This window comes from Physeter macrocephalus, chromosome 2, assembly GCF_002837175.3.
Source record: "Physeter macrocephalus isolate SW-GA chromosome 2, ASM283717v5, whole genome shotgun sequence".
NCBI lineage: Eukaryota > Metazoa > Chordata > Mammalia > Artiodactyla > Physeteridae > Physeter > Physeter macrocephalus.
Window position 1 is genome coordinate 75421055 of NC_041215.1, and position 27512 is coordinate 75448566.

Consider the following 27512-nt stretch of genomic DNA (forward strand, 5'->3'; position numbering starts at 1 on the left):
ATGGTCCTAAATCAGGACTTAGAGCGTTTGTCTAGAGAGAAAACGCTCGGCAGTGTCTGTGCGTGGGGTGGGGATGGGGGACAGGTTCCGGGAGAAGGGCAAAAGCTAGCGGCGCGGGCGGTCTCCTCGGGGAAGCCGTCCCACCTGCTGCCTGGGAGCCCGCCGGGGAGGGGCCGCAGCCACGCGCCCGCGCGCCCACCCCGCCCCTGCCCGCAGCGCGGCCCCGCCAGCCGGGAGTTCCCGCGAGCTGCCCCGCGCCCCAGGCGCGTGGGGGGCCGTTCGGTTGGAGGCAGGGAACAGCCGGGGCACCAAAATAGGAGCCGCTTGTGGGCTGGAGCTGCACTAGCAGGCAGCCTCCGCCGCGCCTCTTCCAAAGATGGTCAGAGGGTCCGGAGGCGCCCCCGCCCCCGCTCGCCGCTAGCCCGCTGGCCCGCAGCGCGACCCGGAGCCGCCGCCGGAGGTGAGTGCGGGGCAAGGCCAGCCGGCGGGGAGCGAGCGGGGCCGGGCGCGGGGGAGCGAGGCTAGCCCGCGGCAGAGGCGCGGAGACAATGGCCGCGCGGGCGGCGGGCCGGGCCGAGCGCGGGGCCGTCCGCGGCGCCCTCCCCACACCTGTGCGGCGTCCCGGAGTGGAGGGACGCTGGCGCCGGGCCCGGCGGCGGCGCGCGGCGCCCTCGAGGCGAGTCCCCGTGCCAGGCCCTCGGGCGGGGCGGTCTCCGGGCGGAAACGCGGGCCGGGGGCCGGGTGCGCGGCGCGCGGAAAGCCCTGCGGCAGCCGGGAAGGGGGCACGCGGATGGAGGGGCAGCCGTCCGGCCGTTTTCCTTTCCGTCCTTCCTTGAGCAGGAAGACACAGGATTTCCCTTTTCCGAGATTTCTTCTGGCCAGTTGTATTTCGATCATCGCTTTCCTGGCATCTCGATTCGACTTGAAAAGGAGACGGAACTCGGGGAAAAGGTTGAATTGGGGCCGAGCCGAGACGGCCGAGGTCCAGCCTCTAGTGGGGTGACCTCTTGGACACTTGGTTTGCCAAGTGAGGGCTCTCTCTGGGACCGGCAGCTCGGGGCAGATTTCGGAGACTGGGTGAATGGGGTAGCAAATCAATATTTCTTCTCGAAAGGACCCCTGAGCAATCCGGGGGCCTCATATCAGACTCCGAGCTACCCTGCATTGAAATTGACCATCATATAAATTATGAAATAGTGTGTCCACATTTTGCATTTGTGACAGAGTGCTGAACTTAGTCTAGTTTTGTATATTCGATGCTAATCAATCATTATAATGACAGGAATATTTAGCATTGATTATGAGGTAATGCACACAATTGAAAACACGTTTATTGTTTCATGTTTATTGCAGCCATGGCTCTAAAAGGACAAGAAGATTATATTTACCTTTTCAAGGATTCGACGCATCCAGTGGATTTTCTGGATGCATTCAAAACATTTTACTTGGATGGATTATTTACTGATATTACCCTTCAGTGTCCTTCAGGCATAATCTTCCATTGTCACCGAGCTGTTTTAGCTGCTTGCAGCAATTATTTTAAAGCAATGTTCACAGCTGACATGAAAGAAAAATTTAAAAATAAAATAAAAATCTCTGGCATACAACATGATATCTTGGAAGGCCTTGTAAATTATGCATACACGTCCCAAATTGAGATAACTAAAAGAAATGTTCAAAGCCTGCTTGAAGCAGCAGATCTGCTACAATTCCTTTCGGTAAAGAAAGCATGTGAGCAGTTTTTGGTAAGGCACTTGGATATTGATAATTGTATTGGAATGCACTCCTTTGCAGAATTTCACGTGTGTCCAGAACTAGAGAAGGAATCTCGAAGAATTCTATGCTCAAGGTTTAAGGAAGTATGGCAACAAGAAGAATTTCTGGAAATCAGCCTTGAAAAGTTTCTCTTTATCTTGTCCAGAAAGAATCTCAGTGTTTGGAAAGAAGAAGCTGTCATAGAGCCAGTTATCAAGTGGACTGCTCATGATGTAGAAAATCGAATTGAATGCCTGTATAATCTACTAAGCTATATCAACATAGATATAGATCCAGTGTATTTAAAAACAGCTTTGGGCCTTCAAAGAAGCTGCCTGTTAACCGAAAATAAGATCCGATCTCTCATATACAATGCTTTGAATCCCATGCATAAAGAGATTTCTCAGAGGTCCACAGCCACAATGTATATCATTGGAGGCTATTACTGGCATCCTTTATCAGAGGTGCATGTATGGGATCCTTTGACAAATGTTTGGATCCAGGGAGCAGAAATACCAGATTATACTAGGGAGAGCTATGGTGTTACATGTTTGGGACCCAATATTTATGTAACCGGGGGTTACAGAACGGATAACATAGAAGCTCTTGACACAGTGTGGATCTATAACAGTGAAAGTGATGAATGGACAGAAGGCTTGCCAATGCTCAATGCCAGGTATTACCACTGTGCAGTCACCTTGGGTGGCTGTGTCTATGCTTTAGGTGGTTACAGAAAAGGGGCTCCAGCAGAAGAGGCCGAGTTCTATGATCCATTAAAAGAGAAATGGATTCCTATTGCAAACATGATTAAAGGTAAGTGCAGATTGTTTTTATTCTGTATTTTTTAGGTGTTTGAGGTTAGGCCAAGGGTCTCTCACTTCTCTCACAGATAACGTTAAAAAGAATTTATCACTTTGGAATGCTACCTAGGAACTATAGTGGCTTATACAAATAAGGTTACACAGAATGTTCCAAGTGAAAATATAGTATAGCAGTCCCCAACTTGACTGAGAATTATGTGATCAGAGTATGCTACCCAGGCTAGAAAAGAAATCTTATTTATATAAGAAAACAGTATAATTCATTCTTCTTATTCTACAGCCTGTTTTGAATCTACATCTTGCTTTGAGTCTTAAGAATTTATATTTAAATCAAAGGCTAAATGAAGAGAGAAAGCTGGGTAGTTTTATTCATGTTTAATTTTCTTTTTTATTTTGCTTGCTCTTGACATTGAACCTTTTTGATTCTGCTTGTAAATATTCAGCTTTTTTCCTCTCATCATCTGTCTTTATTTTTTTTTTTTTTTTTTTTTTTGCGGTACGCGGGCCTCTCACTGCTGTGGCCTCTCCCGTTGCGGAGCACAGGCTCCGGACGCGCAGGCTCAGCGGCCATGGCTCACGGGCCCAGCCGCTCCGCGGCATGAGGGATCCTCCCAGACCGGGGCACGAACCCGTGTCCCCTGCATCGGCAGGCGGACTCTCAACCACTGCGCCACCAGGGAAGCCCTGATCATCTGTCTTTTAAAAGGTCTTTCATTAAAACCTTGAAAGGTTTGGTCCCTATAGGGTGTAACAAATTACATTCTCTCAAAAACTAGGGACAAACACCCTCTGCTCTTTGGGATTCCAGTCTTGTCTTAGAGGGTAAAGGAGAGGTGCAGGTCCCCTACCTCCCGCACGTGGCCCACACAGTGGCTATTGGATCTTAGCATCTGTCTGATAAACACTGTATTTTCTGCTGTGTTTGGTACTAGAATAGCCTTGTCTTTCTCTCCCACTGTAAAAAAAAGTTAAGCTAGAATCTCACTTATTTCGTTACATTTATTCATTGGTGCTGGGGAGTTGCACACAAACTGGTACGTTGTTACCAAATCTGAGTCATTTTATTCCAGATGTTTCTTCCCAGGCCTTTCTGTTTCTTTTTTAATGCTAGTGAGGGTGTGGGAATCTGACCTGGTCTGGGAATCTGACCCGGTGTGATTCTTGGATGAGAACAGGAAGCCTGAGAGGCAGAATGGCCTTGTGACCAGACATGCTGCTTCTGAAGCCAAACTGCCTGAATCCAAATCCTGACTTTCACCTCACTTGCTGGTGAGCTTGGACAAATGGTTTAATCTCCCTGTGCCCCAGTTTTGCCATCTGTACAATGGGGGTCACAATATTACATAGCTTAGTTCTGAAAGGATTAATTGAGTTTATTCATGTGAAGTGCTTAGAACCGTGCCTGGCACAGAGTATGCACTCAGTAAGTGTTAGGCATTATACTCATGAACATCTTATAGAAGAACATGTCAGCTTTGACAGGGCAGAAATGTCTTTCATATTCAATTACAACCGCTCTCCTGCACGTCCGAAGGTTGCGAAGTAGTTGGCAGGATGGGAGAAGGTGGCTTAATGCCTGCTGCGATAGCTGCTCTGGTTTTTGACTCTGCCTGAGCTTGACCCCCTAATTTACTAATTCCCCCAGTCCTCTCCCCAGGGTGGCTCTTAATGTCCTGACTCCTTTCCTACAAAAGAAACAAGGAAAGTTCAGATATTTTAGCAGCTATTGTAAACCTGGATATATTTCTGCCTCTGTTTCTTAATGATAAGATCACAATTTCAGTGGTTCTGCAGTTTAGAGTATATTTCTTTGAGGATTGAAATGTATTACTTTACTGAAATGTTGTTAAATCATGTGTGAAACAGTGCTTCCTGAAAAGAAAATGCTGCAGTGGTGTATCCACTGTAAAGAAGGCCACACGTGTTCTTGCCTTAGCCTTGAGTGGAATGGGGAGACCCTCGTATGCTGAAGTCTTCCCCTACCCCCCAGCTGGGTCTGAAATTCCAGAGTTTTATACTTTTAACTTAAGTTTGTGTTTTTGTTTTTTTTTGTTTTTTTTTTTTTGCGGTACGCGGGCCTCTCACTGTTGTGGCCTCTTTTTTGCGGTACGCGGGCCTCTCACTGTTGTGGCCTCTCCCGTTGCGGAGCACAGGCTCCGGCAGGCACAGCGGCCAGGCCATGGCTCACGGACCCAGGTGCTCCGTGGCATGTGGGATCTTCCCGGACCGGGGCCCGAACCCGTGTCCCCTGCATTGGCAGGCGGACTCTCAACCACTGCGCCACCAGGGAAGCCCTAACTTAAGTTTTGATTCCTGATTATATCTGACCATCCCAGGGAAGGGTAACACTTTTGTCAGTTATGTGCACTTTTTGCTAGTACTGGTTTTGATGGGTGGACTCATGCTGAGCTTTAAGTTTCCCATTTGTCTCTAGAAAGGATAACACTATGTTCCCCAGTTTGTTTTATTTTGTAAGCATAAAGTGAACTAGCAGCTTTCCCTGGTAATGAGCACCTAAATTGGGCAGAGTCAAATTTCAAATTCATTTCCTTTTTTAGTTGACGGGTATACAGAGAAGAATAAATACTCAGCTGTTTAGAAAGTCCTAACTTTTTTTCCCCTCATCGTAACTGCCCTACTTATAAACTCACTTTTGTTTTGGAGTAGAAATGCACAGGGAGATTGAACTGCACCGGCCCATCTAATAGGCTAAGTAAAAAGTTGGTTGAAAGACTTAAACTGACATTTTCAACTAAAACGAGCCTCCTCATCTTTCTTCCTCACGTCTTCTTCCCCTGCTGAATCCATTTCTTCCTTATTTTTCTGTGGCATCAGTGTTTCCCAGTTTTCCGAGCTCAGGACCTCAGAATGAGTCTTGTTTGTCTTGGAGGCAGTCCTCAAGGCCCATCTGTTCTGCCAGTGTCTCTTACCTTGGTATCCTTCCCTCCAACTCAAGGCCCAGTCTAAAATCAGGCCCTCAGTACTTCTCACCTGGGCCAATACCTAGCTCTTTCTGACTCTTGCCCTTCTACTCCTGTAGTCCCTCCCTTCCTCTGTTTAAAAACCTTAAAAGTCCTGATAAATTAAGTCCATGTTTCTTAGTTGGGCATCAGGATCCTTTGCCGTGTGGCTTCAGTTTACCACGTCAGCTTTAATTCCCACACGACAGCCCCAGGTGTGCCACCTGCCCCGCCCAAGTGCTGGGAATCAAACTCGGCTACGTGACATTGTCCAATAAGCACTCACCTTTCCCTCTGCCTAGGATGGCTTCCTCTCACCTGTGCCTGCCAAAGGCTACCTACCGAGGCCCAGGTCAAGTTCTGCCACTGCCTGCCATGATTCCCCTAGTCAAAGCAGTGTCTCCTTGCTCTGTGAACGTTCATAGGAGTTCTCTACCCTGTGTTCTAATTATTTGTGTAAAGGTCTCACCCCTTTTAAAAAAAAGGAGCAGGGAGCCTTTTTTTTTTTTATTCTTCTATCCTTCATAGCATCTAGCACAATGCCTTGCATCTACTGTCAATAATAACAAAAGCAATAATAATCTTAGTCCAATATTCATTGCAAAACCGAATGAAAGAGCAATCTGAAGATGTGATTTTAATTAACACACAGGCGTGGGAAATGCTACTGCCTGTGTCTTACATGAAGTTATCTACGTCATTGGCGGCCACTGCGGATACAGAGGAAGCTGCACCTATGACAAGGTCCAGAGCTACAATTCAGATATCAATGAATGGAGCCTCATCACCTCCAGTCCACATCCAGGTAACAAATTAGTGTCTCAAATAGTACATGTTGTGATGCATCTTATCAGCATAAGAGATGGCTAAAAATGGGCTGGAAGTAGAAAGTGCTAAATTTGTAGTAGGCTACACATGGGTATAATTAAAGGCTCAAAATAGTCACATGTTCATCTAACAATAACCACAATTATCTTATTCCAACTAGATGACATCTACAGATACTTTCCCTGATGTCTTTACATGACACATATTTTAAGCCTGTGTGGTTAAAAGAATTAGTTTCTTCATAAATTTTTTTTACTGAGATTCTTTTTTTGTATTTCCTATCCTTAGTTATATGCTTTCTTTCATTTACTACATGCATTATATAAAACACAATTTTTTTTTTTTTTTTTTTTTTTTGGCGGTACAAGGGCCTCTCACTGTTGTGGCCTCTCCCGTTGTGGGGTACAGGCTCCGGACGCGCAGGCTCAGCGGCCATGGCTCACGGGCCCAGCCACTCCGCAGCATATGGGATCTTCCCGGACCGGGGCACGAACCCGTGTCCCCTGCATCGGCAGGCAGATTCTCAACCACTGCGCCACCAGGGAAGCCCTAAAACACAATTTTTATTGACAGTTAAAAACCACTAGTCTGTGAAATAGTTGGGAAGGATACCTGTTGATTCAGTTCAGCAAGAAATGATTTTTTTTTTAGAAGCATGTTCTTTCTGGGTTTCAATAGCTATTAAGCTCTTACTCCTGTGATGTGCAGGGCCCTGTGTTGGCCTTAACAGTTGTCTGCCCACAAAGAATGGCCTGTCTTCTGTGATGTCCTTTGACTTGTCTCTTTGGGTAGAGCTCAGGGGGATGGATAAACCTGTTACAGTTACCTGGTTAAGGTTAAGCCATCTGATTAAGGTTTTTTTCATTAGGAAAGATTCATACCACCATATCACCATACTACTTTGAATCGTTTTCCATATAGCATCCGGCTTCTGTGTGAGTCACTGGAGAGCATAGTTGGAATTCACGAGCTTGAACCATCTGAGAATAATAATGATAGCTAACCTTCTTGAGCACTTTCCATAGGTCAGGTACTGACTGAGCGCTTTGCATGTAATGTTACCCTAAATTCTAACTACAATCCTGTGAGTAAGTATTGTTTACCCTTGTTTTACATATTTGTAAAGGCTTAGAAAGGATAAGTAGCTTTGCCAAGGTCACACAGTTTGGAAGTGGTAGATCAGGATTCAAAGTCAGGCAGTTTGATTGCATTGACCTGTGCTATAACAGAGAAGCAATCTGCCTCTCCATAAGGGAACGGGCTCTCCTACTTTTGACCAATGCAGCTGGTTCCATCATACATCATATATGTCATCTCACGGTTCAGGGGGAGCACACCTGAATCTGGTGCTGTGTCTCCATATACCACAGGACTTACACAAGGAGGGACTTCAGCCATACGCTGTCCTGGCTCTGAAGACATCTTGGAGGTAGACTTTCATCTCCTAGTAGTTCAGATGTATTATCCCAGACTCCCCACACCTTTCTGTGATAACTAATGAAATTATAATAGAAAATAATAATAACTGTCACACTGAGTACAGGCATACCTTGTTTTATTGTGCTTCGCTTTATTGTACTTTGCAGATACTGCATTTTTTACAAATTGAAGGTTTGTGGCAGCCCTGCCTTGAGAATTCTATCGGTGCCATTTTTCCAACAGCATTTGCTCACTTTGTGTCTTGTCACCTTTTGGTTATTCTCGCAGTGTTTCAAACTTTTTCATTATTATTACATTTGTTACTGTAATCTGTGATCAGTGATCTTTGATGTTCTATTGTAATTGAATTGGCATTTTTTAGCAATAAAATATTTTGAAATTAAGGAATAGTCATTTTTTTAGACATAAAAAATATGCTATTGCACACTTAATAGACTACAGTATAGTATAAACATAACTTTTATATGCCCTGGAAAACCAAAAAATTTGCGTGACGCTTTACTGTGATATTCACTTTATTACTGTGCTCTGGAACCCAACCTGCGATATCGTCAAGGTATGCCTGTAATAGCTAACATTTATTCAATAAGTATGTACCAGGCACTAACTATTCCAATACTTTTATCTGTATTAATCCTTTGAAACCTCACAGCAATCCTGTGAGCTAGGTACTGCTACTATTTTATAGGTCACTGAGGCACACAGAGAGTGAATATATTGCCCAAGGTCAGCTAGCTAGGGCTTGTTGTGAGATTCAAATCCAGGCAGTCTGGCTGGGAGCTCATGCTCTTAACAACTACACTGTTACTTCATTTGATCCTCATGTTAACCTTATGAGTTAGATACTTCTCTGACTTATCTTTACAAAGAAAATCCAACATATGAAAAGTCAGATTAACAAATCAGAGGGCAGTTGTGTACATTACAAACTTAATTTATATTTCATAAAGAGATTCCTTTAAAAATAAATGTCTCGAGGGACTTCTCTGGTGGTGCAGTGGTTAGGAATCCGCCTGCCAATGCAGGGGACACGGGTTCGATCCCTGGTCCGGGACGATCCCACATGCCGCGGAGCATCTAAGCCCGTGCGCCACACTTACTGAGCCTGTGCTCAATAGCCCGCAAGCCACAACTACTGAAGCCCGTGCGCTTAGAGCCCGTGCTCTGCAACAAGAGAAGCCCGCACTCACTGCAACTAGAGAAAGCCCGTGCACAGCAATGAAGACCCAATGCAGCCAAAAATAAAATAAGTAAATTAATTAATTTTAAAATAAATATAGAAATAAAGGTCTCTTAACATACTTAAATTGGGTATAGCTTGTTAACTGCTTGAAAGAGAGTTTAAAAGGTAGTGAGACTTAAGCCAAAGTATGTAAAGCCATGGCAAATCAAAAAATCAATCAGAAATGAATATTAGAATTCCATATGGAGCATTTTGATTCACATTGGACATTTTCCTGATATAATGTGAGAAACGAAGTTATCAAATTAGCACCCTACGTGGTATCTTCTATTTGGCTCTCACAGTGTTCAAAATATTTTTTAACTGGCTTGTTACCAATATTTTTAATTCAGGAGATTTCAAATAAAAATCATGATTTCTGGCCTTTAGAAAAATTGCAAGATCTGGCAACCTTGGATCATATTCCTTCCTGGCAGCAATTATTGGTGCCAAGTAGTGGCTGTTCCCTTTAGATGAGGCTTATATGCTCCGCTTCACCACAGTCTCTTCCATTCTCATCACATCATAGACTTGGGAGGCCCGTGCTGCTGTTTTTCTTACCCCTAGCCCGGTTCATTCAGCTAGTCTGTTGTCTCCTTGGCCCTGGAAGGCATTTGGACCTACATCCTCTGAATTATAGCAAGTTATGCCTCTTATACATTTTAGGAGCACCTCCTGAAGAATGTAAAATGTCAGTCTTGAGTCTACCTTATACATATGTAGCTTAGATCACAAAGAAATGACTACGGTTATTTTTAAAAGGTAATCTAAATGTTATCTTTTTTCTTAATGCTTTTAAGGGTGGTTGCTTTGTATAGTTGAAAAACAGGGGACTATAATCCCATTAAATTCAAGATAACATTTATTGAGACCTTACCTTGGGAAAGATACCATTCTATCGACAGTTATTACGTAAGACACAAAGATGATTAGTTTTACTGCCACAGGAACTCAGTTTCTAGTAGTAAATACACATAACAGGAATACAAGACAGTCTTACAAATAAGTGCTACTGAAATTGAGCGTAGAGAGAGCTCCAGTCTAGTTAAGGGGACTCTGACAATCTTGGAAGGCTTCCAGGCATAGGCTGTTATGATTTGGGACTTAAGGAATAGCTACAATTTAGGAAGGTAGTTTTTGAGGAAGAGCGTTCTGGCAGAAAGTTAGCCAGTGAAGGAAGGCTGAAGGGAAATTTCCAGGTTCATTCCAGTTCCTGGAAGTAAAATTATATTAATGAGATGCAAGAGAGTAGGATGAGAGACTGGATGGGAGAGTTCAGTTGAAGAGCATGTCATGGAGGGCTTTGAATGGCAGCCTGGAGAATTTTAAAAATAGAGAGCTTAAAGTTTTCAGAGCAAGAGAATGATGCGTGATCAGTTCTAGCTTCAAGGAAAGAACTCCTTTGAGAATAGACTGGGAGAAAGATGGCAGGGAGATCTGCTAATGCTATTGTAATAAACCAGGTGAGAAATACTGAAAGCCTGAAGTGGTAGGAATAGAAAACAGGCAGGTACGAGGAATGTTACAGATTCACCATTGATTGAATGGTAGTGATCGCTCCGTTGGGTGATTGGACATTAGCAATGAGGACGAGAAAGGAATTGACAGTCATTCCAGGCTCTCTGGCTGATTGACTAGGAGCAATGAAGTAGCAACCAGTGGGAGGGGAGAAGAGGAGAGATGATGAACTCAGTTTTGTAGTGAAATGGCAAGGACCAGTTAGATAACTCAGAAGAACTGTCCAGCAAGCGATGGGAAGTGTGGTTCTGAAGCTCAGGAGGAAGAATGCAGCTAAATACAGAGATCTGTGAGTTGTTTGCTTAGAGATGATGACTGTGTGTGGAGGTGAATGAGATGCCTTGGGAGGTTGGGACCAAGAACACAGTAGTGAGCAGAATCTTGGGAAACAGCATTAGTTAAAGGATGAGCTGAGGAAGAAGAGTGCGTGAAGAACCCAGGAGAAGCAGTAAGTGATAGAGAGGGAAAATCCGTGGAGAGCTGTGTCCAGTGGGAATAACGTTCTCTCCTGGCTCTGCTGTTCATTTACTTGTGTAATCTTGGGCAGCAGCTTAAGCTCTTGGGTCTTACTTTCCAGCAAAATAAGGAAGTTAGATTAGATAAGCTTTACAGGTCTTTTCAGTGAGAAAAAAATCTTAGGTAAAAAAAGTATTTCAATGGATATTGAATACCTGAAAATATTGTGGTTGTCTCTGAATCCCTGCATGGCTTTGTTCCTATCACTCATGTAACACTGAATACAGACTGCCATGTATTTATAGTGCATATTTGTGTGTAAATTCTTTTGAGCCATGACAGATGGTGCTATTCCTCATACTTGGTTTGAAATTGTTCATTCATTCATTTGTCCAACAGATATTTGCTGAGTGCTTCCTGCTTGCTATGTACAGTGCTAGGAGCTCAATAAACAAGACACAATCCCTTAGCATCAGTAGCTTCATAGAGTGACCAACAAGAAAAAAGGCAGTTATAGCTGAGGAAGTTTCCATCAACTATAACAGAACATTACATTGCATTTGGGTAACAGGGGAAAAACTACCAGGAATTTATTTGTTTGTTTGTTTGTTTGTTTATGACTGCGTTGGTTCTTCATTGCTGCATACAGGCTTTCTCTAGTTGCGGTGAGCAGGGGCTGCTCTTCATTGCAGTGCGCGGGCTTGTTGCAGTGGCGCCTCTTTCTGTGGAGCACGGGCTGTAGGCATGCGGGCTCAGTAGTTGTGGCACATGGGCTCAGTAGTTGTGGCTTGCAGGCTTAGTTGCTCCACAGCATGTGGTATGTTCCTGGACCAGGGATGGAACCCGTGTCCCCTGCATTGGCAGGCGGATTCTTAACCACTGTGCCACCAGAGAAGCCCACTTTATTTATTTTTATACTTTTTAAAAATTGAGATATAGTTTATGTACAATATTATATAAGTTTTAGGTGTACAGCATAGTGATTTATAATTTTTAAATTTTTTTATAGTTAAAATTTTTTATACTCTATAGTTATTGTAAAGTATTGGCTATATTCCCTGTGTTGTACAATATATCCTTGTAGCCTCTTCATTTTATACATAATAGTTTATACTTCTTAATCCCCTACATCTTGCCTCTCCCCCACTTCCCTCTCCCCACTGGTAACCACTAGTTTGTTCTCTATATCTGTGAGTCTTTTTCTTTTTTGTTATATTAACTAGCTTGTTTAATTTTTTAGATTCCACATATAAGTGATACCATGCAGTATTTGTCTTTCTCTGTCTGACTTATTTCACTTAGCATAATACCCTCCAAGCCCATCCATGTTGTTGCAAATGGCAACATTTCTTTCTTCTTTATGGTTGAGTAGTATTCCATTGTGGGTGTGTGTGTGTGTGTGTGTGTGTGTGTGTGTATTATATATATATATCACATCTTTTTTATCTTCATTTGGGGTTTTTTTGCTTTATCATTTTTTAAAAAATTATTTATTTATTGGAGTATAGTTGATTTACAATGTTGTGTTAGTTTCAGGTGTATAGCAAAGTGAATCAGATACATATACATATATCCACTCTTTTTTAGATTCTTTTCCCATACAGGCCATTACAGAGTATTGAGTAGAGTTCCCTGTGCTATATAGTAGGTCTTATTAGTTATCTGTTTGACACATAGTAGTGTGTATATGTTAATCCCAATATCCCAATTTATCCCTCCCCCTCTTACCCCCTGGTAACCATAAGTTTGTTTTCTACTCTGTAACTCTATTTCTGTTTTGTAGATAAGTTCATTTGTACCCTTTTTTAAGATTCCATATATAAGCAATATCATATAATATTCATCATTCTCTGACTTACTTCACTCAGTATGACAATCTCTAGGTCCATCCATGTTGCTGCAAATGAATTATTTTGTTCTTTTTTATGGCTAATATTCCATTGTATATACATACCATATATTCTTTATCCATTCCTCTGTTGATGGACATTTAGGTTGCTTCTATGTTCTGGCTATTGTAACTAGTGCTGCAATGTACATTGGGGTGCATGTATCTTTTTGAATTATGGTTTTCTCTGGGTATATGTCCAGTAGTGGGATTGCTGGGTCATACGGTAGTTCTATTTTTAGTTTTCTAAGGAACCTCTATACTGTTGTCCATAGTGGCTGTATCAATTTACATTCCTACCAATAGTGCATGAGGGTTCTCATCTAATTTACATTTGGTAGTGCATATATGTCCCTGCCACTCTCTCACTTCGTCACAGCTTACCCTTCCCCCTCCCCATGTCCTCAAGTCCATGCTCTAGTAGGTCTGTGTTTTATTCCTGTCCTACCACTAATCTCTTCATGACATTTTTTTTTCTTAGATTCCATATATATGTGTTAGCATACGGTATTTGTTTTTCTCCTTCTGACTTACTTCACTCTGTATGACAGACTCCAGGTCTATCCACCTCATTACAAATAACTCAGTTTCATTTCTTTTTATGGCTGAGTAATATTCCATTGTATATATGTGCCACATCTTCTTTATCCATTCATCTGTTGATGGACACTTAGGTTGCTTCCATGTCCTGGCTATCGTAAATAGAGCTGCAACGAACATTTTGGTACATGACTCTTTGTGAATTATGGTTTTCTCAGGGTATATGTCCAGTATTGGGATTGCGGGGTCGTATGGTAGTTCTATTTGTAGTTTTTTAAGGAACCTCCATACTGTTGTCCATAGTGGCTGTATCAATTTACATTCCCACCAAGAGTGCAGGAGGGTTCCCTTTTCACCACACCCTGAGGGTTGTCTTTTAGTCTTGTTTATGGTTTCCTTTGCTGTGCAAATCTTTTAAGTTTAATTAGGTCCCATTTGTTTATTTTTGTGTTTTATTCTCATTACTCTAAGCGGTGGATTGAAAAAGATCTTGCTGCTGTTTATGTCAGAGTGTTTTGCCTGTCTTTTCCTCTAAGAGTTTTATAGTATCCGGCCTTATATTTAGGTCTTTAATCCTTTTTTTTTTTTTTTTTTGCGGTACGCGGGCCTCTCACTGTTGTGGCCTCTCCCATTGCGGAGCACAGGCTCTGGACGCGCAGGCTCAGTGGCCATGGCTCATGGGCCTAGTCGCTCCGCGGCATGTGGGATCTTCCCGGACCGGGACACGAACCTGTGTCCTTTAATCCATTTTGAGTTTATTTTTGTATATGGTGTGAGGCAATGTTCTAATTTCATTCTTTTCCATGTAGCTGTCTAGGTTTCCCAGCACCACTTGTTGAAGAGACTGTCCTTCTCCATTGTATATTTTTGCCTCCTTTGTCATAGATTAATTGATCGTGAGGATACAGCATTAATATACAGAAATTTATTGGATTTCTATATGCTAACAATGAACTATCAGAAAGAGAAATTAAAGAAACAATCCCATTTACCATTGCATCAAAAAGAATAAAATACCTGGGACTAAACCTACCTAAGGAGGTAAAGACCTGTGCTCGGAAAACCGTAAGACGCTGATGAAAGAAAGTGAAGATGCTACAAACAGTTGGAAAGACATACAGTGTTCATGGATTGGAAGAATTAATATTGTTAAAATGACCACACTACCCTAAGGCAATCTACAGATTCAGTGAAATCCCTATCAAAATACCAAGGGTAGGGCTTCCCTGGTGGTGCAGTGGTTAAGAATCTGCCTGCCAATGCAGGAGACATGGGTTCGAGCCGTGGTCCGGGAAGATCCCACATGCTGCGGAGCAGCTAAGCCTGTGTGTCACAACTACTGAGCCTGCACTTTAGAGCCCGCAAGCCACAACTACTGAGCCTGTGTGCCGCAACTACTGAAGTGCCCTATAGTCTGTGTTCTGCAACAAGAGAAGCCACCACAAGAAGAAGCCTGCACACCACAATGAAGAGTAGCCCCCGCTCACCACAACTAGAGAAAGCCCGCGCTCAGCAAAAAAGACCCAACGCAGCCAAAAATAAATAAAATTAATTACTTAATTAATTTTAAAAATACCAAGGGTATTTTTCACAGAACTAGAAAAAATAATTTTAAATTTGTGTGGAAGCACAGAAGACCCCGAATAGCCAAAACAGTCTTGAAAAAGAAGAACAGAGCTGGAGGAATCGCTCACTTTAGACTATACTACACAACTACTGTAATCAAAACAGTATGGTACTGGCACAAAAACAGACATGTAGATCAACGGAACAGAATAGAGAGCCCAGGAGTCACTTTATTTTAAATATTTTTACTGGTATAGAAAGATTGAGATACTTCTCTTAACATAAGAGTTGCAAATTGAGGATTTTTTGTGAGATTTGAATAAGTTAAGAAAAGCTTAATAAGCTCATTGTTGAAACATTTATACCAACTGATAAAAGTTTTGAATCATCATTAATTTTCACAATAACCATTTGACAGAATGATTCATAATTTATATAAACAAACAATGTGTCACAAGTACTCAGAAACAACTAAATCCTATAAAAATTCTGCATGTGTATAACTGAAAGGTAGTAAATGGGTTTTCAGAGGTAGGAGAATTCTTTTTTTCTTGGATGTCAGAAACCAGAGAACAACAGTATGGGGACTCAAAGCAGAAATACCAGTCTTCTCAGACTTTTCCTTAGGCTTTGAAACCTAAATAGTAAGAACTTTACTGATAAGAATTTGTCTTCCCTACTTAAAGGAGAAATCACATTTCTGATCGTACATTCTTTCTTTCTAAAGAAGGCCTTATAAGCTTTTCTTCCACAAAGTAATGGGAGCGCATATTTGGGCACAGAGGGTACAAGGTACAATTCATTCATTGATTTAACAAACTTTTATTGAGTCCTTACAAGATGCCAGACACTTGCCATCCTTCAGTTGGGAGTGGAGTGGTGGGCAGGACACAGTTCCTACACTGTCAGAAGGAAGAGAGAGACTGTAAACAGGAACCACATCAGATCATGAGAAGAGCTACAGAGAGAATTAAAATAGGGTGATGTGGTAGAGATGCCTGACCGGCTCCTTCAGGTTGAATGATCTGGGAAGGCCCTCTGAGGAGGTGAGAGTAAGATGAGACCTGAAAAAAAAAAAAAAAAAAATGAGATCTGAATGATATGGAGACGGCAGCTGTGCAAGGACCTGGGAAAAGAAGGTGTTCCAGACAGATGGAACAGCTCAGCAATGGCAAGCTAAATCTTCATTTATTCGCCATAGTATTAGTGCCACTGACAACTCCTGCTCTTTCTTCAGGTCTGCAGCTAGAAGTATTTAAGTGTAATCTAATGGTTGATACTTCCAGAGAAAGAACTCACAGGCTGGGAGCGATATTAGAACTGAGGGCGTGGAAGAAACAGGGCTGGGACTAGGGTCAGGCAAGTGAGACCCTTGAGGCACAGAACTGAAGGAGTTGCTCGGAAGTGGAAGAGTCTCCTCCTGTTTTGTGCTCTGGGCACCTCACTTGCCTTACCCTAGTCACAGCCCTGGGAAGAAGGGAGAGGAAGTGAAGTTGCCAAAGATCCTGGTGCCTTGAAGAGCCAGCAGGTTTGGATGTGGAGGGGGAGATAAAATGGAAAAAATTAAAATGGCCTGGAAAGCTGACCCCCAAGAGGTGGACTCCCAGCCCCAGGACGCAGACCTCACATGGCAGCCCTCAGCCTTTGAGCACCTTCCACAGCTTCTTAAGGTCACAGACTGTAGTTCCCCACTAAACTGGCTTGTATTTCTCTAACTTCTTGTGTCTTTAACTTGACCAGCAGTGTGAGAGAGGCAAGCGCCTGTGGCAGCAGATACTGTACAGGGTTAGCTGCTAAGACCCGAAGGATCCTACACCAGTTACCTGGGACATCTTCATGGCAGAGGGACTCTGCTGCTACCACCTTTTACACATAGGCGTAGAGAAAAAGGTGCCTGTGCTGGGAAGTTCCCGGAAGGGTAGTGGTCGGAGGATGAGTTCCTCCCGGCATCCTGCAAAGCCAGTTTAGGGATAACCTGAAAGACAGTGGCAGGAATAGGTAATCTGAGTCTGGTGATTGGGAGTGGATTTTAAGGCTCCGTGTTGTGGTAGTGTGTGCTGGAATCAAAATGTCACAACTACTCTATTTTTGTATGCTAAATTGTAAAGCATTATTATATCACCACCCTAAGGTATCTCTTTTGCTTGTTATCCTAATAGAAATATGCTTTTTTCTTTTTAATAGAATATGGATTGTGTTCAGTTCCATTTGAAAATAAGCTCTATCTAGTTGGTGGACAAACTACAATCACAGAATGCTATGACCCTGAACAGAATGAATGGAGAGAGATCGCTCCCATGATGGAAAGGAGGATGGAGTGTGGTGCCGTCATCATGAATGGATGTATTTATGTCACTGGGGGGTATTCCTACTCAAAGGGGACATATCTTCAGAGCATTGAGAAATATGATCCAGATCTTAATAAGTGGGAAATCGTGGGTAATCTTCCAAGTGCCATGCGGTCCCATGGGTGTGTTTGTGTGTATAATGTTTGATTAAGTCCATAGAAATGACCAAGTAATCACTGTTTCAGGGTGTAGTGAAAAAGAATGTAGGGTTTGGAGTGTCTTACTTGTTATTGTGGCCTGGCACACGTTAGGTAAATTCTTATGCCTAACCCCCACTCTACACCCCAACCCTGTGATTAATGGTCAAGAAACATCTTATGTATATTTACAGTTGAATCAGTGGGGTTACTACCTTTAATCTTTGCTCATCAAAGGTGATCTGGAACGCTGGACACTTGGTAAAAGGTGAAACGTCTTTGCAGTGAATTTTTTTCTCCTGGTAGCATCAACACTGGGTGTAGGTCAAAATCATTCTGTGGAGTGAAATATTTCTTATGACAGTGTAATAGTGTACATTAATGTAATAGTGTACATTAAGGTTCCATTTAGCTAACAAGGAATTTGAAATATAAAGAGGGAATATTCTCTACCTCTACAAAATCAATACTTAAAAATTTTTTTTACCTTTAGAATTATTTAGAATGGACTTAAGTCTAGTGTTTTTCCTTTGTAGTGTGTATTATTTATAGTTATGATTCTTTATTTACTGACTACTAGAGATATACAAGATGTTGTGCAAAAGATTATTACTATTCAGAGTTTACAAACTAAATTTAAAAGAATGGAAAATCTGAAAAATTGCAGAGGAAAGAGTTGAATATTTGTTGATCCTAAGAGCTATTTTAACTTTTCAGCTTTGATGTAAATTGCTAGTTTAGGTGTCTTTAAGCATATCAGAAAATCCTCTTTATTCAAAAGTATAGGTACTTGTCTGCATGTGAAATTGAAATTTAGAGCCAGAAAGCATGTAGAACATTGTGATATAGTAGAAAATACATTGATGAGAAGAAATTTGAATTCATTTTCCACTAACTAGATTTTGTGACTTGGATTGAGTCACCTAACCTCAATTAGAACTTCCCTTCCCATGTACACTGGCTCTTTGGGTGACAGATGTGCCTAGATATGGATCCCCACAGCTCTTGGAGTAGCCAGAGGTGGCCTGGGTAGCTGAAGCTTCGGGGCCAGAAACATCTTTGTCCATTTTCTCCAGTGTGCCTACCATATCACTTTCCATGTGTGCCATAACTTGAGAAAAGTTAGGAAGCGTAGCTTAAGTTAACTCATCTAAACTTTTAGTAATCTGTTAGATCATCTACCCACACTCTTCATTTTTTAAGAGACAATAATTATTTTTAACTTTAAGTATGTAAGTGTAAAACTACCTAATTTTTCTGAGTTGTTTTTAAATTTTATAAAGAACCTGTTTAATACATTCGTTTAAAAAGGCATTTTAAACAGATACAACCCTTTGGGAACACAATATGGTACTACATAGAAAGCCATAAAAATGACCATATCTTTTCCTCATAAATTCTACTCCTTGATTTGTAACCTAAAGAATAACATACAAACAAAACAAACAAAAAGGTAAATGCATGAGGTTGTTTATGTTTTCATTATTTACAATAGCGAAAAATTGGAAATAATCTAAATGGCAAAGAAGTGGGCTAATAAAAAGAGTGAAGCCTTATACTGCCATTAAAAATATTGTTTGGAAGACTGTAGAAACATGGGCATGTCTGTGATATGGTAAGTAAAATAAGCACAATATAAAATGGTATGAACACTATCATTGTGTCTGTAAAATCTTTATGCATGTGGAAACTAATATGCAGAAGTGAAATTCATTGTGTTAGTGTAGGGGGATATGGAATGATTTTTAAATTATTTAAATGTTTTCATTTAATATAACTTTGTATTTTCAATAAAAATAAATAAATCACTGCATACGTGGTAAAGCTGCTTGAATTTGGGCCAGTTGAATTGAAGGACAATTGAGTTTCTGAATTAGTGAAACAACTGAATTACAGAGTATTTCAATCTGTACTTGAATTACAGAATATTTTATTGCTGTCAAGAACATTTGCATTTAATGCTGAACCAGTAATATGTTATCCAGTAGGGCTTTAGAGATCTCTTTTATGAATGGATGAGAACAATTGCAATCACTTTTGCCTCCTTTCAGCTTATCTAGGTCCTATAAAAGTCCAGCCTCTGGAAATTCTTTCCTGACTGTTTCAGCCACAGTAAAACTTCCATTGTCACATTTAAAGAATTTAATATTTATATGTGCATGTTATGGCTCTTGGCTAATTTTGAGATCATGGATCCCATCTTATTCTTAAGGATCTTGAAAATAGTTTGTGATCTCAGGCATTTAATTTCCAGCTCCTATTTTCTATAAAATTCTTTTTTTGTTCTTGATATATGCACACAAGAAAGAATTAAGAAAGGTAAACAGAAAGGTAAACAGGCCATTGCTTTGGGAGGGCAAACACTATTTTACAAAATAATTAAAGTTGTGGAGATGATTTTAAGTATGACTTAATTAAGAGGACTCCAAGTATCCAAATTTTGAAAGTTGCTGTTTCTCACAAGTCTTAATTTTAGTTTTTAGCTACAACTGAAATAGGATCAATATCTAGGGTACTTGCTTAAAGGCACATTAGCCTTTATTTTCATATGCATAGAAAAAATTTTTAGGTCTCTTAATCTATAAGTTCCTCATCCATCTTTTCTTTTTTTAACTCCTTGCTATTTAATTGTTGAAGAAGCTAGATCATTCATTCTGCTTTCCCAGAGTTGAGATTTTACTGATTGTGTTCCTATTGTGTAGTTTAGCACGTTCCTCTGTCCCCTGTGTTTCCTATAAGTTGGTAGTTAGATCCAGAAGCTTAATCAGATTCAGGTTTGATTTTTTTTTTTTTGGTCAAAATTACTTCACAGGTGGTGGTGTGTTCATTCATCAAAAGACATAATTGTCTCTTTCTGATCTTGGCAGCCATAGATGCTCAATATCCAGATCCTTAATTCATTAGAGATAGCAAAATGGTGATTTCCAATGCTCTCTCTTCTTGGTGTATTTGTTGAAATACTTCTATAAAGAAAAACCTTCCTTGACTTACTAGTTGTTTACCCAGAGGTATAGTTTGTATAGGAAAGGTAGAAGAAGTGCTTGATTCCTAACTTTATGTACCAGTTTGCAAAATGAATAGTTGTTAGCATCCTTCAAAGGTGATTTATTAGATTTATTGTTTGTTTGTTTGTTTTTAACATTTATTTACTTATTTTTGGCTGCATTGGGTCTTCGTTGCTGCGCACGGGCTTTCTCTAGTTGCAGCTGGCGGGGGGCTACTCTTCATTGCGGTGCACGGGCTTCTCACTGCAGTGGCTTCTCTTGTTGCAGAGCACGGGCTCTAGGTGCATGGGCTTCAATAGTTGTGGCTCATGGGCTCAGCAGTTGTGGCTCGCGGGCTCTAGAGCGCAGACTCAGTGGTTATGGCGCACGGGCCTAGTTGCTCTGAGTCATGGGATCTTCCCGGACCAGGGCTCGAACCCATGTCCCCTGAATTGGTAGGCGGATTCTTAACCACTGCGCCACCAGGGAAGTCCCTATTGTTTCTTTTAAATTGTTTTGAACTCATGGATTTAAATGTACTTGGCGTCTTTCAGTCCATTGCAGTTACTCTTACTGATGCTCCGTTTATCATCTTGAGCCAGTGAAAGGCTCTGCAGACTGCTTCCCAGAGTTGTTCCCTTTTGGCACAGCTCCAGTAGTTTTTGATAGCTTCTTTGCTGTCTGGTATGACCAGATACTCCTGGCTCATCTTGTGCATTTCCCGCCTCAAACCTGGAATCAGCCATTTCTCCAAGCAGCCCTGATTTCTTTTAGGGAAAAATGGTATTTCAAGACCATAGTCTGGATGCTAGGGATGCTTACTGCTACTAGATTGTTTCTTGTTTCTAGGCATAAAATTAAAATACATAACAATAAAAATACTAAAGAGAAGAGGGATAGTTAAATTTTTCTAAGGTCCTAGCATTGTCAGGAAGTGGTAAAAGCACCACAGGGTATTCACCTAATCTCTTCTATCCCAATATCTGTAGCCCCTTTTCCCACAGAAAGTATTCTGGTTCTCAAAGTTACATGGGAAAATAAAATTAAGAAATCACTTTGTAACTCATTTGTTTTATTCCACATCTCTCTCTCCATTTTTCTCTCTTTTCCTCTCTCTCCCTCTCTGTCTGTCTGTCTGTCTGTCTCCCCCAACACACACACACACACACACACACACACACACACACACACACACACACACACCACTGTTCTCAGAATAACAATACCAACAAGCAGTTTGGGTATGAATTTTCAATAATTTTGGACTTCTTCCAAATTCCAAATAGAAAGTTAGATGGGAAGGTGAGGTTGAAACTGGCTAACTACCATCTGAGACTTTACATCAGACAGAAGGAAAGAATGGTAAGGAATCCTAGCCAGGAACTCTAAACATGCATAAAAAGTAAAGTTATAGAGCATTTTGTTCTTCATAATTTTTGAAAGCCTTTGAAATACCATCCTTGTTAAGAGTTTCTTTCTGCTTTTCCATCCTCCAGTTTCTAGCAAAAGGCATTTATTTTTGGAGGCTCAACCAAGAGCTTATAAGAAGACTTTTTCAGATAACATTTCCCCCTTGTTGGCCTAATAGCAGGTCCAATGAACACAAAAGACACATACAATTATTTTCCAGTGTTGTTAAGTAGGAATGGAAACCCAGAGTTATTGGTTTAACAATGTATTCGTGGTCTTTTTTATCTTTGCTTTTAAAAGAAGTTAGGAAGGCAATGTGATGGAGTCCATAACCTTTGTCTCTTAATCAAGAAGGCAGTTCTCTAAAAAGGTTTGGGGCAGGAATTGCCCACAGTTCAGAAGCCCCATTGTGTCCATGCATTCCCTCAGCCCCACCAAAATCACAGCACACACTTGGTTCACGAAATTGTTAGAAAGTTTAAACCAAAATCGTGCCCAATATAAATTATCATTATCCTCTTGGCTGGACACAAGTTCAGTCTTCCAGTGCGTTTTGTGGCTTTGTATTTCCTATTTGTGTTTTTCATCTGCCCACCTGTAATATTTTGAAAAGTAGTTCTAACTGGGCTTCTTTCCATAATGACATCCGCCTTGTGTGAACCTGTGTTTTTACTCCATAAGTTATAAATCAAGATGTTCTTGGCCATTGCAGTGAATGAGCTGAAGCTTTTAAATCTTTTTTTCAATGAGGAAACTCAAAGTTTTACGAGAAAACAACTGCGAAAAGGTAACAAAACATCTGTGGAAGTAGCACAGCATCCCGTCTCATAAATCTAGGATCAGAAACTCTCATCAGGCTCCTTCCCTTTTCTTTCCCCTTTCCTTTCTGTAAAAACTAAACATTTAGAATAATTTAAGGCCACCCACTAAGTTCTCCAGTGTCCTGTTCTCCTCAACTTGTAGAGCAGCTTTAGTTCTGGTCTTGGAGGATAGTTTGCACTCATTTCTGTTTGAGAAATGCCTTTGCTGATGAGCAGATAAATCCCTGCTGACTACAGAAACAATACAGTCTACAAGACACTGTGATCATGTCACTCCTCTGTGCAGTTCCTTGTGATGATGTCTCTCCATCTTATTTAAAGTCCAAGTCCTTCCAATAGTATGCATGTGTGCTGTTGTAGTCAGACACAAAAATGGATAGCCACATGCTCAGGTAAAAGCTCAGAGTCTTGTTAAAAACAGGAAGAGGGGTTAACAGATACTGGGACCATTAACAGTCTCTGTCAGATACTAAAATGCTATAAAGCCACTAAAATTAAAAATCTGGTGTGTTATATTTCAAAATAAAGAAGCAAGGTTAAAAACCTGAGGTACTGAGATGTGAATAGAAAAACATCATCAGAAAACCTTTATCTTATATTACATTTTCATATGTGTCTGGGTCTATATTCATGCTCACATGGATGGAGTTTTTTTTTTTTATTGCAGTATAGTTGATTTACAATGTTGTGTTAGTTTCAGGTGTATGGAAGTTTAAATTGGTACATTTATCAGGGCAACCGGGAAAAATGTATCAAAATTACAAGTGCAAATACTTCTTTTACCTTTTTAAATTGAAATATAATTAATTTACAATGTGTTAGTTTCAAATGTACAGCAAATTGATTCAGTTTTATGTTCCTTTTCAGATTCTTTTCCATTATAAGTTATTACAACATATTGCGTATAGTTCCCTGTGCTATACAGTAGGTCCTTATTGTTTACCTGTTTTATATGTAGTAGTGTGTATCTGTTAATCCCAAACTCCTAATTTATCCCCCCCAACTGCTATCCCCTTTAGTAACCATAAGTTTGTGTTCCATGTCTATGAGTCTATTTCTGTTTTATAAATAAGTTTATTTGCATCATTTTTTAAGATTCCACATATAAGTGATATCATGCTATTTGTCTTTCTCTGTCTGACTTACTTCACTTAATATGATTGTCTCTATGTCCATCCATGTTACTGCAAATGGCATTATTTCATTCTTTTTTACGGCTGAGTAATACTTCATTGTATATATACCACGTCTTCTTTATCTAGTCATCTGCTGATGGACATTTAGGTTGCTTCCATGTCTTGGCTATTGTAAATAGTGCTGCTATGAACATGGGGTGCATGTATCTTTTCAAATTCGTGTTTCCTCTAGATATATGCCCAGGAGTCATGGGCATATATTAAAAATCTGGTGTGCTATATTTCAAAGTAAAGAAGCAAGGTTAAAAACCTGAGGATCAGATTGTTGGATCATATGGTAACTCTCTTTTTAGTTTTTTAAGGAACCTCCATACTGTTCTCCATAGTGGCTGTACCAGTTTACATTCTCACCAACAGTGTAGGAGGATTTCTTTTTCTCCACACCCTCGCCAGCATTTATTATTTGTAGTTTAAGGAACCTCCATACTGTTCTCCATAGTGGCTGTACCAGTTTACATTCTCACCAACAGTGTAGGAGGATTTCTTTTTCTCCACACCCTCGCCAGCATTTATTATTTGTAGACTTTTTAATCATGGCCGTTCTAACTGGTGTGAGGTGATACCTCATTAGTTTTGATTTGCATTTCTCTAATAATTAGCAATATTGAGCATTTTTTCATATGCCTGTTGGCCATTTGTATGTCTTCTTTGGAGAACTGTCCATTTAGGTCTTCTGCCCATTTTTTGACTGGGTTGTTTGTTTGTTTGATATTAAGGTGAATGAGCTGTTTGTATATTTTGGAAATTAATCCCTTGTCAGTAGCATCGTTTGCAAATATTTTCTCTCAACCCATAGGTTGTGTTTTCGTTTTGTTTATGGTTTCCTTTGCTGTGCAAAAGCTTTCAGGTTTAATAAGGTCCCGTTTGTTTATTTTTGCTTTTATTTCCATTGCTTTTAGGAGACAGATCCAAAAAAATATTGCCACGATTTATGTCAAAGAGTGTTCTGCCTGTGTTTTCCTCTAGAAGTTTTATAGCGTCTGGTCTTACATTTAGTTCTTTAATCCATTTTGAGTTTATTTTTGTGTATGGTGTGAGAAAGTGTTCTAATTTCATTCTTTTCCATGTAGCTGTCTAGGTTTCCCAGCACCACTTATTGAAGAGACTGTCTTTTCTCCTTTTGTATATTCTTGCCTGCTTAGTTGTAGATTAATTGCCCATAAGTGTGTGCGTTTCTTTCTGGGCTTTCTATTCTGTTCAATTGATCTATAAATGCAAATCCTTTTGAATCAGAAGAGTCCTTTGTTAGGATGGGAACACTTCTTCCCCTCTCCTGATGTGTCCTTCCACGTGGAAGTAGCTCTACTAGTTTAACACCCACCCCCCACCCCCCCGCTTGCTTCTCCCTAGGGAAGGAGGGATGACTTTCCTTTCTTTGTTGTTCATTTTTTCCTTCCAGTTTTATTGAGATATAAGTGACATACAGCACTTTGTAAGACTAAGGTGTACAGCATAATGATTTCACTTACATACATCATGGAACGATTATCACAGTTTAGTGACTATCCATCATCATACAGATAAAAATTTAAAGCAATAGAAAAAAACTTTTTTCTTTGTGATGAGAACTCTTAGGATTTACTCTCTTAACGACTTACATATATGACATACAACAATGTTAATTATATTTATAATGTTGTACATTACATTCCTAGTACTTATACTTATTTATCTTATAACTGGAAGTTTGTACCTTTTGACTGCCTTCATCTAATTCCCCCTTCCTCTGCCCCTCGTCTAGTAATTACAAATTTGATCTCTTTTTCTATGAGTTTTCTTTTTGAAGTATAATTGACCTACAACACTATGTTACTTCCTGTTATACAACATAGTGATTCCATATTTCTGTACATTTCAAAATAATCATCACGTTAAGTCTAGTTATGATATGTCACCATACAAAGATATTACATCTATTGATTATATTCCCCACACTGTACATTTCATACCTGTGACTCATTTATTTTGCAACTGAAAGTTTGTCCCTCTTAATCTCGCTCACCTATTTCTTTCCTCCCCCCACTCTCCCATCCTCTGGCGACCACCTATTTGTTCTCTATACAGTAAGTCCCCTACATATGAGCCTTTAAGTTGCGAACTTTCAAAGATGCGAAGGTGCGTTCACATGTCCAATCACGTAAGTTAGTTCACTTACGTGTCTGGCGTGCATCCTCTACAAGTGGTTGTGCTTTTGTATACTTTACTGTACAGTACTGTATAGAGTACAGTAGTACAGGATCTTTATTTCAAGCCCAGGATGTCTGGAAGCAAGCGTAAAAGCAGCGGTGATGTAGCTGGTACCGCTAACAAGCGCCAAGTGCCAAGAAAGGACGAAGAGAGACAAGAGGAAGAAGAAGTAACTGAAGAACTGAAGAGATTCACAACACAGGAAATGGCAAGGGGATTTTCTTTATTTGAGGAGGCACTGTTAGTTTTTGAGGCACAGGACCTGAACATAGGCCGGTACATGAAGGTTGCAGCAGCCCTTCAGAATGCAATCCAGTGCTACCATGTCATCTATGACAAGAAAAAAAGAGCTACTACCCAGACATCACTGGATCTTTTTAACAAGAGGGTAGGTAGAATTGAATCCAGCAAGGAACCAGAACCTGTGCCACCAGTGTCAGGCGTGAGTGAAATTGCAGCTTGCCCTCCGTCTCCTATTGCTGACGACCCTTCAGCTCTACCATCTCCTACCTCCTCTCCTCCTCCAGTCAGTAACTCTTCTTGCCTGTTCCCTCGATGCCAGCCCCTGGATGCCAGCTGTTGTTCTGTACTACTGTACTTTTCAAGGTACTGTACTGCAAGATTAAAAATGTTTTCTTTATTTTTTGTTTATTTTTTATGTATTATTTGTGTGAAAAGTATTATAAACCTGTTACAGCACAGTACTATAGCCAATTGTGTTAGCTGGCTCCCTAGGCTGGCTTTGTTGGACTTACGAGCAAACTGGACTTACAAACGTGCTCTCAGAACGGAAATCGTTCGTATGGAGGCGACTTACTGTATCTACAACGATTTTTGTTTTGTTATGTTTATTCATTTGTTCCTTAGATTCCACATATAAGTGAAATCATACAGTATTTGTCTTTCCCTGACTTATCTCACTTAGCATAATGCCCTCTACGTCCATCGATGTTGCTGCAAATGGCAAGATTTCATTCTTTTTATGGCTGAGTAATATTCCATTATTTTAATATGCACCACATCTTCTTTATCCACTCATCTATTGATGGGCATTTAGGTTGCTTCCATATCTTGGCTATTGTAAATAATGCTGCTATGAACATAGGGGTGCTTATGTCTTTTCTAATTAGTGTTTTCATTTTCTTCGGATAACTACCCAGGAGTAGAATTGCTAAGTCATATGGTAGTTCTGTTTTTAATTTTTTGAGGAATCTCCATACTGTTTTCCATAGTGGCTGCACCGAAGATGACTTTTCTAATTATTACATTTGTAAAGAATAAACTGGGAAGGCTCCACTCAGCCCCTTCTCTTCCCAACACCTGCACTGAGAGGCCTATAGTTGACCAACATTGCCTATGATTAAATGGAGAGAGATTTAGAATTAGGAAGCCCTCTTACATGCAAATGTAAGTCATTCTTCAGCATCAGCTTTTT

General features: G+C 40.7%; 1 protein-coding gene and 1 long non-coding RNA gene across 3 annotated transcripts in view; one reads left to right on the forward strand and one right to left on the reverse strand.

The window, feature by feature from the left end:
* On the forward strand, positions 1 to 17534 carry KLHL23 (kelch like family member 23). 2 transcript variants are annotated; one of them, XM_007109845.3, is made up of 4 exons: positions 1 to 460; positions 1354 to 2568; positions 6189 to 6341; positions 17179 to 17534. In XM_007109845.3, the coding sequence occupies exons 1-4, from the start codon at positions 1 to 3 to the stop codon at positions 17487 to 17489; spliced, it is 2139 nt and encodes a 712-aa protein (XP_007109907.2). In that variant the 3' UTR covers positions 17490 to 17534. The 2 variants fall into 2 exon arrangements, with proteins under 2 accessions (XP_007109907.2, XP_028334686.1); XM_028478885.2 differs by lacking the exon at positions 1 to 460 and adding an exon at positions 891 to 951.
* The window catches only part of LOC102985618 (uncharacterized), a 26379-nt gene continuing 14085 nt past the window's right edge, over positions 15219 to 27512 (reverse strand). Inside the window, exons 2-4 of the long non-coding RNA XR_447896.2 lie at positions 17695 to 17815; positions 16818 to 16969; positions 15219 to 16058 (exon numbers count right to left, since the gene is read on the reverse strand). This is a non-coding gene — a long non-coding RNA (uncharacterized lncRNA). The remainder of the gene's footprint in view (positions 16059 to 16817; positions 16970 to 17694; positions 17816 to 27512) is intronic.

Bases quoted from the DNA above. Each gene is read 5' to 3' on its own strand.
- KLHL23 (XM_007109845.3), top strand. From the start codon at position 1: ATGGTCCTAAATCAGGACTTAGAGCGTTTGTCTAGAGAGAAAACGCTC. The intron at 461-1,353 runs GTGAGTGCGGGG...TGTTTATTGCAG, and splicing joins ACCCGGAGCCGCCGCCGGAG to CCATGGCTCTAAAAGGACAA. The intron at 2,569-6,188 runs GTAAGTGCAGAT...ATTAACACACAG, and splicing joins TATTGCAAACATGATTAAAG to GCGTGGGAAATGCTACTGCC.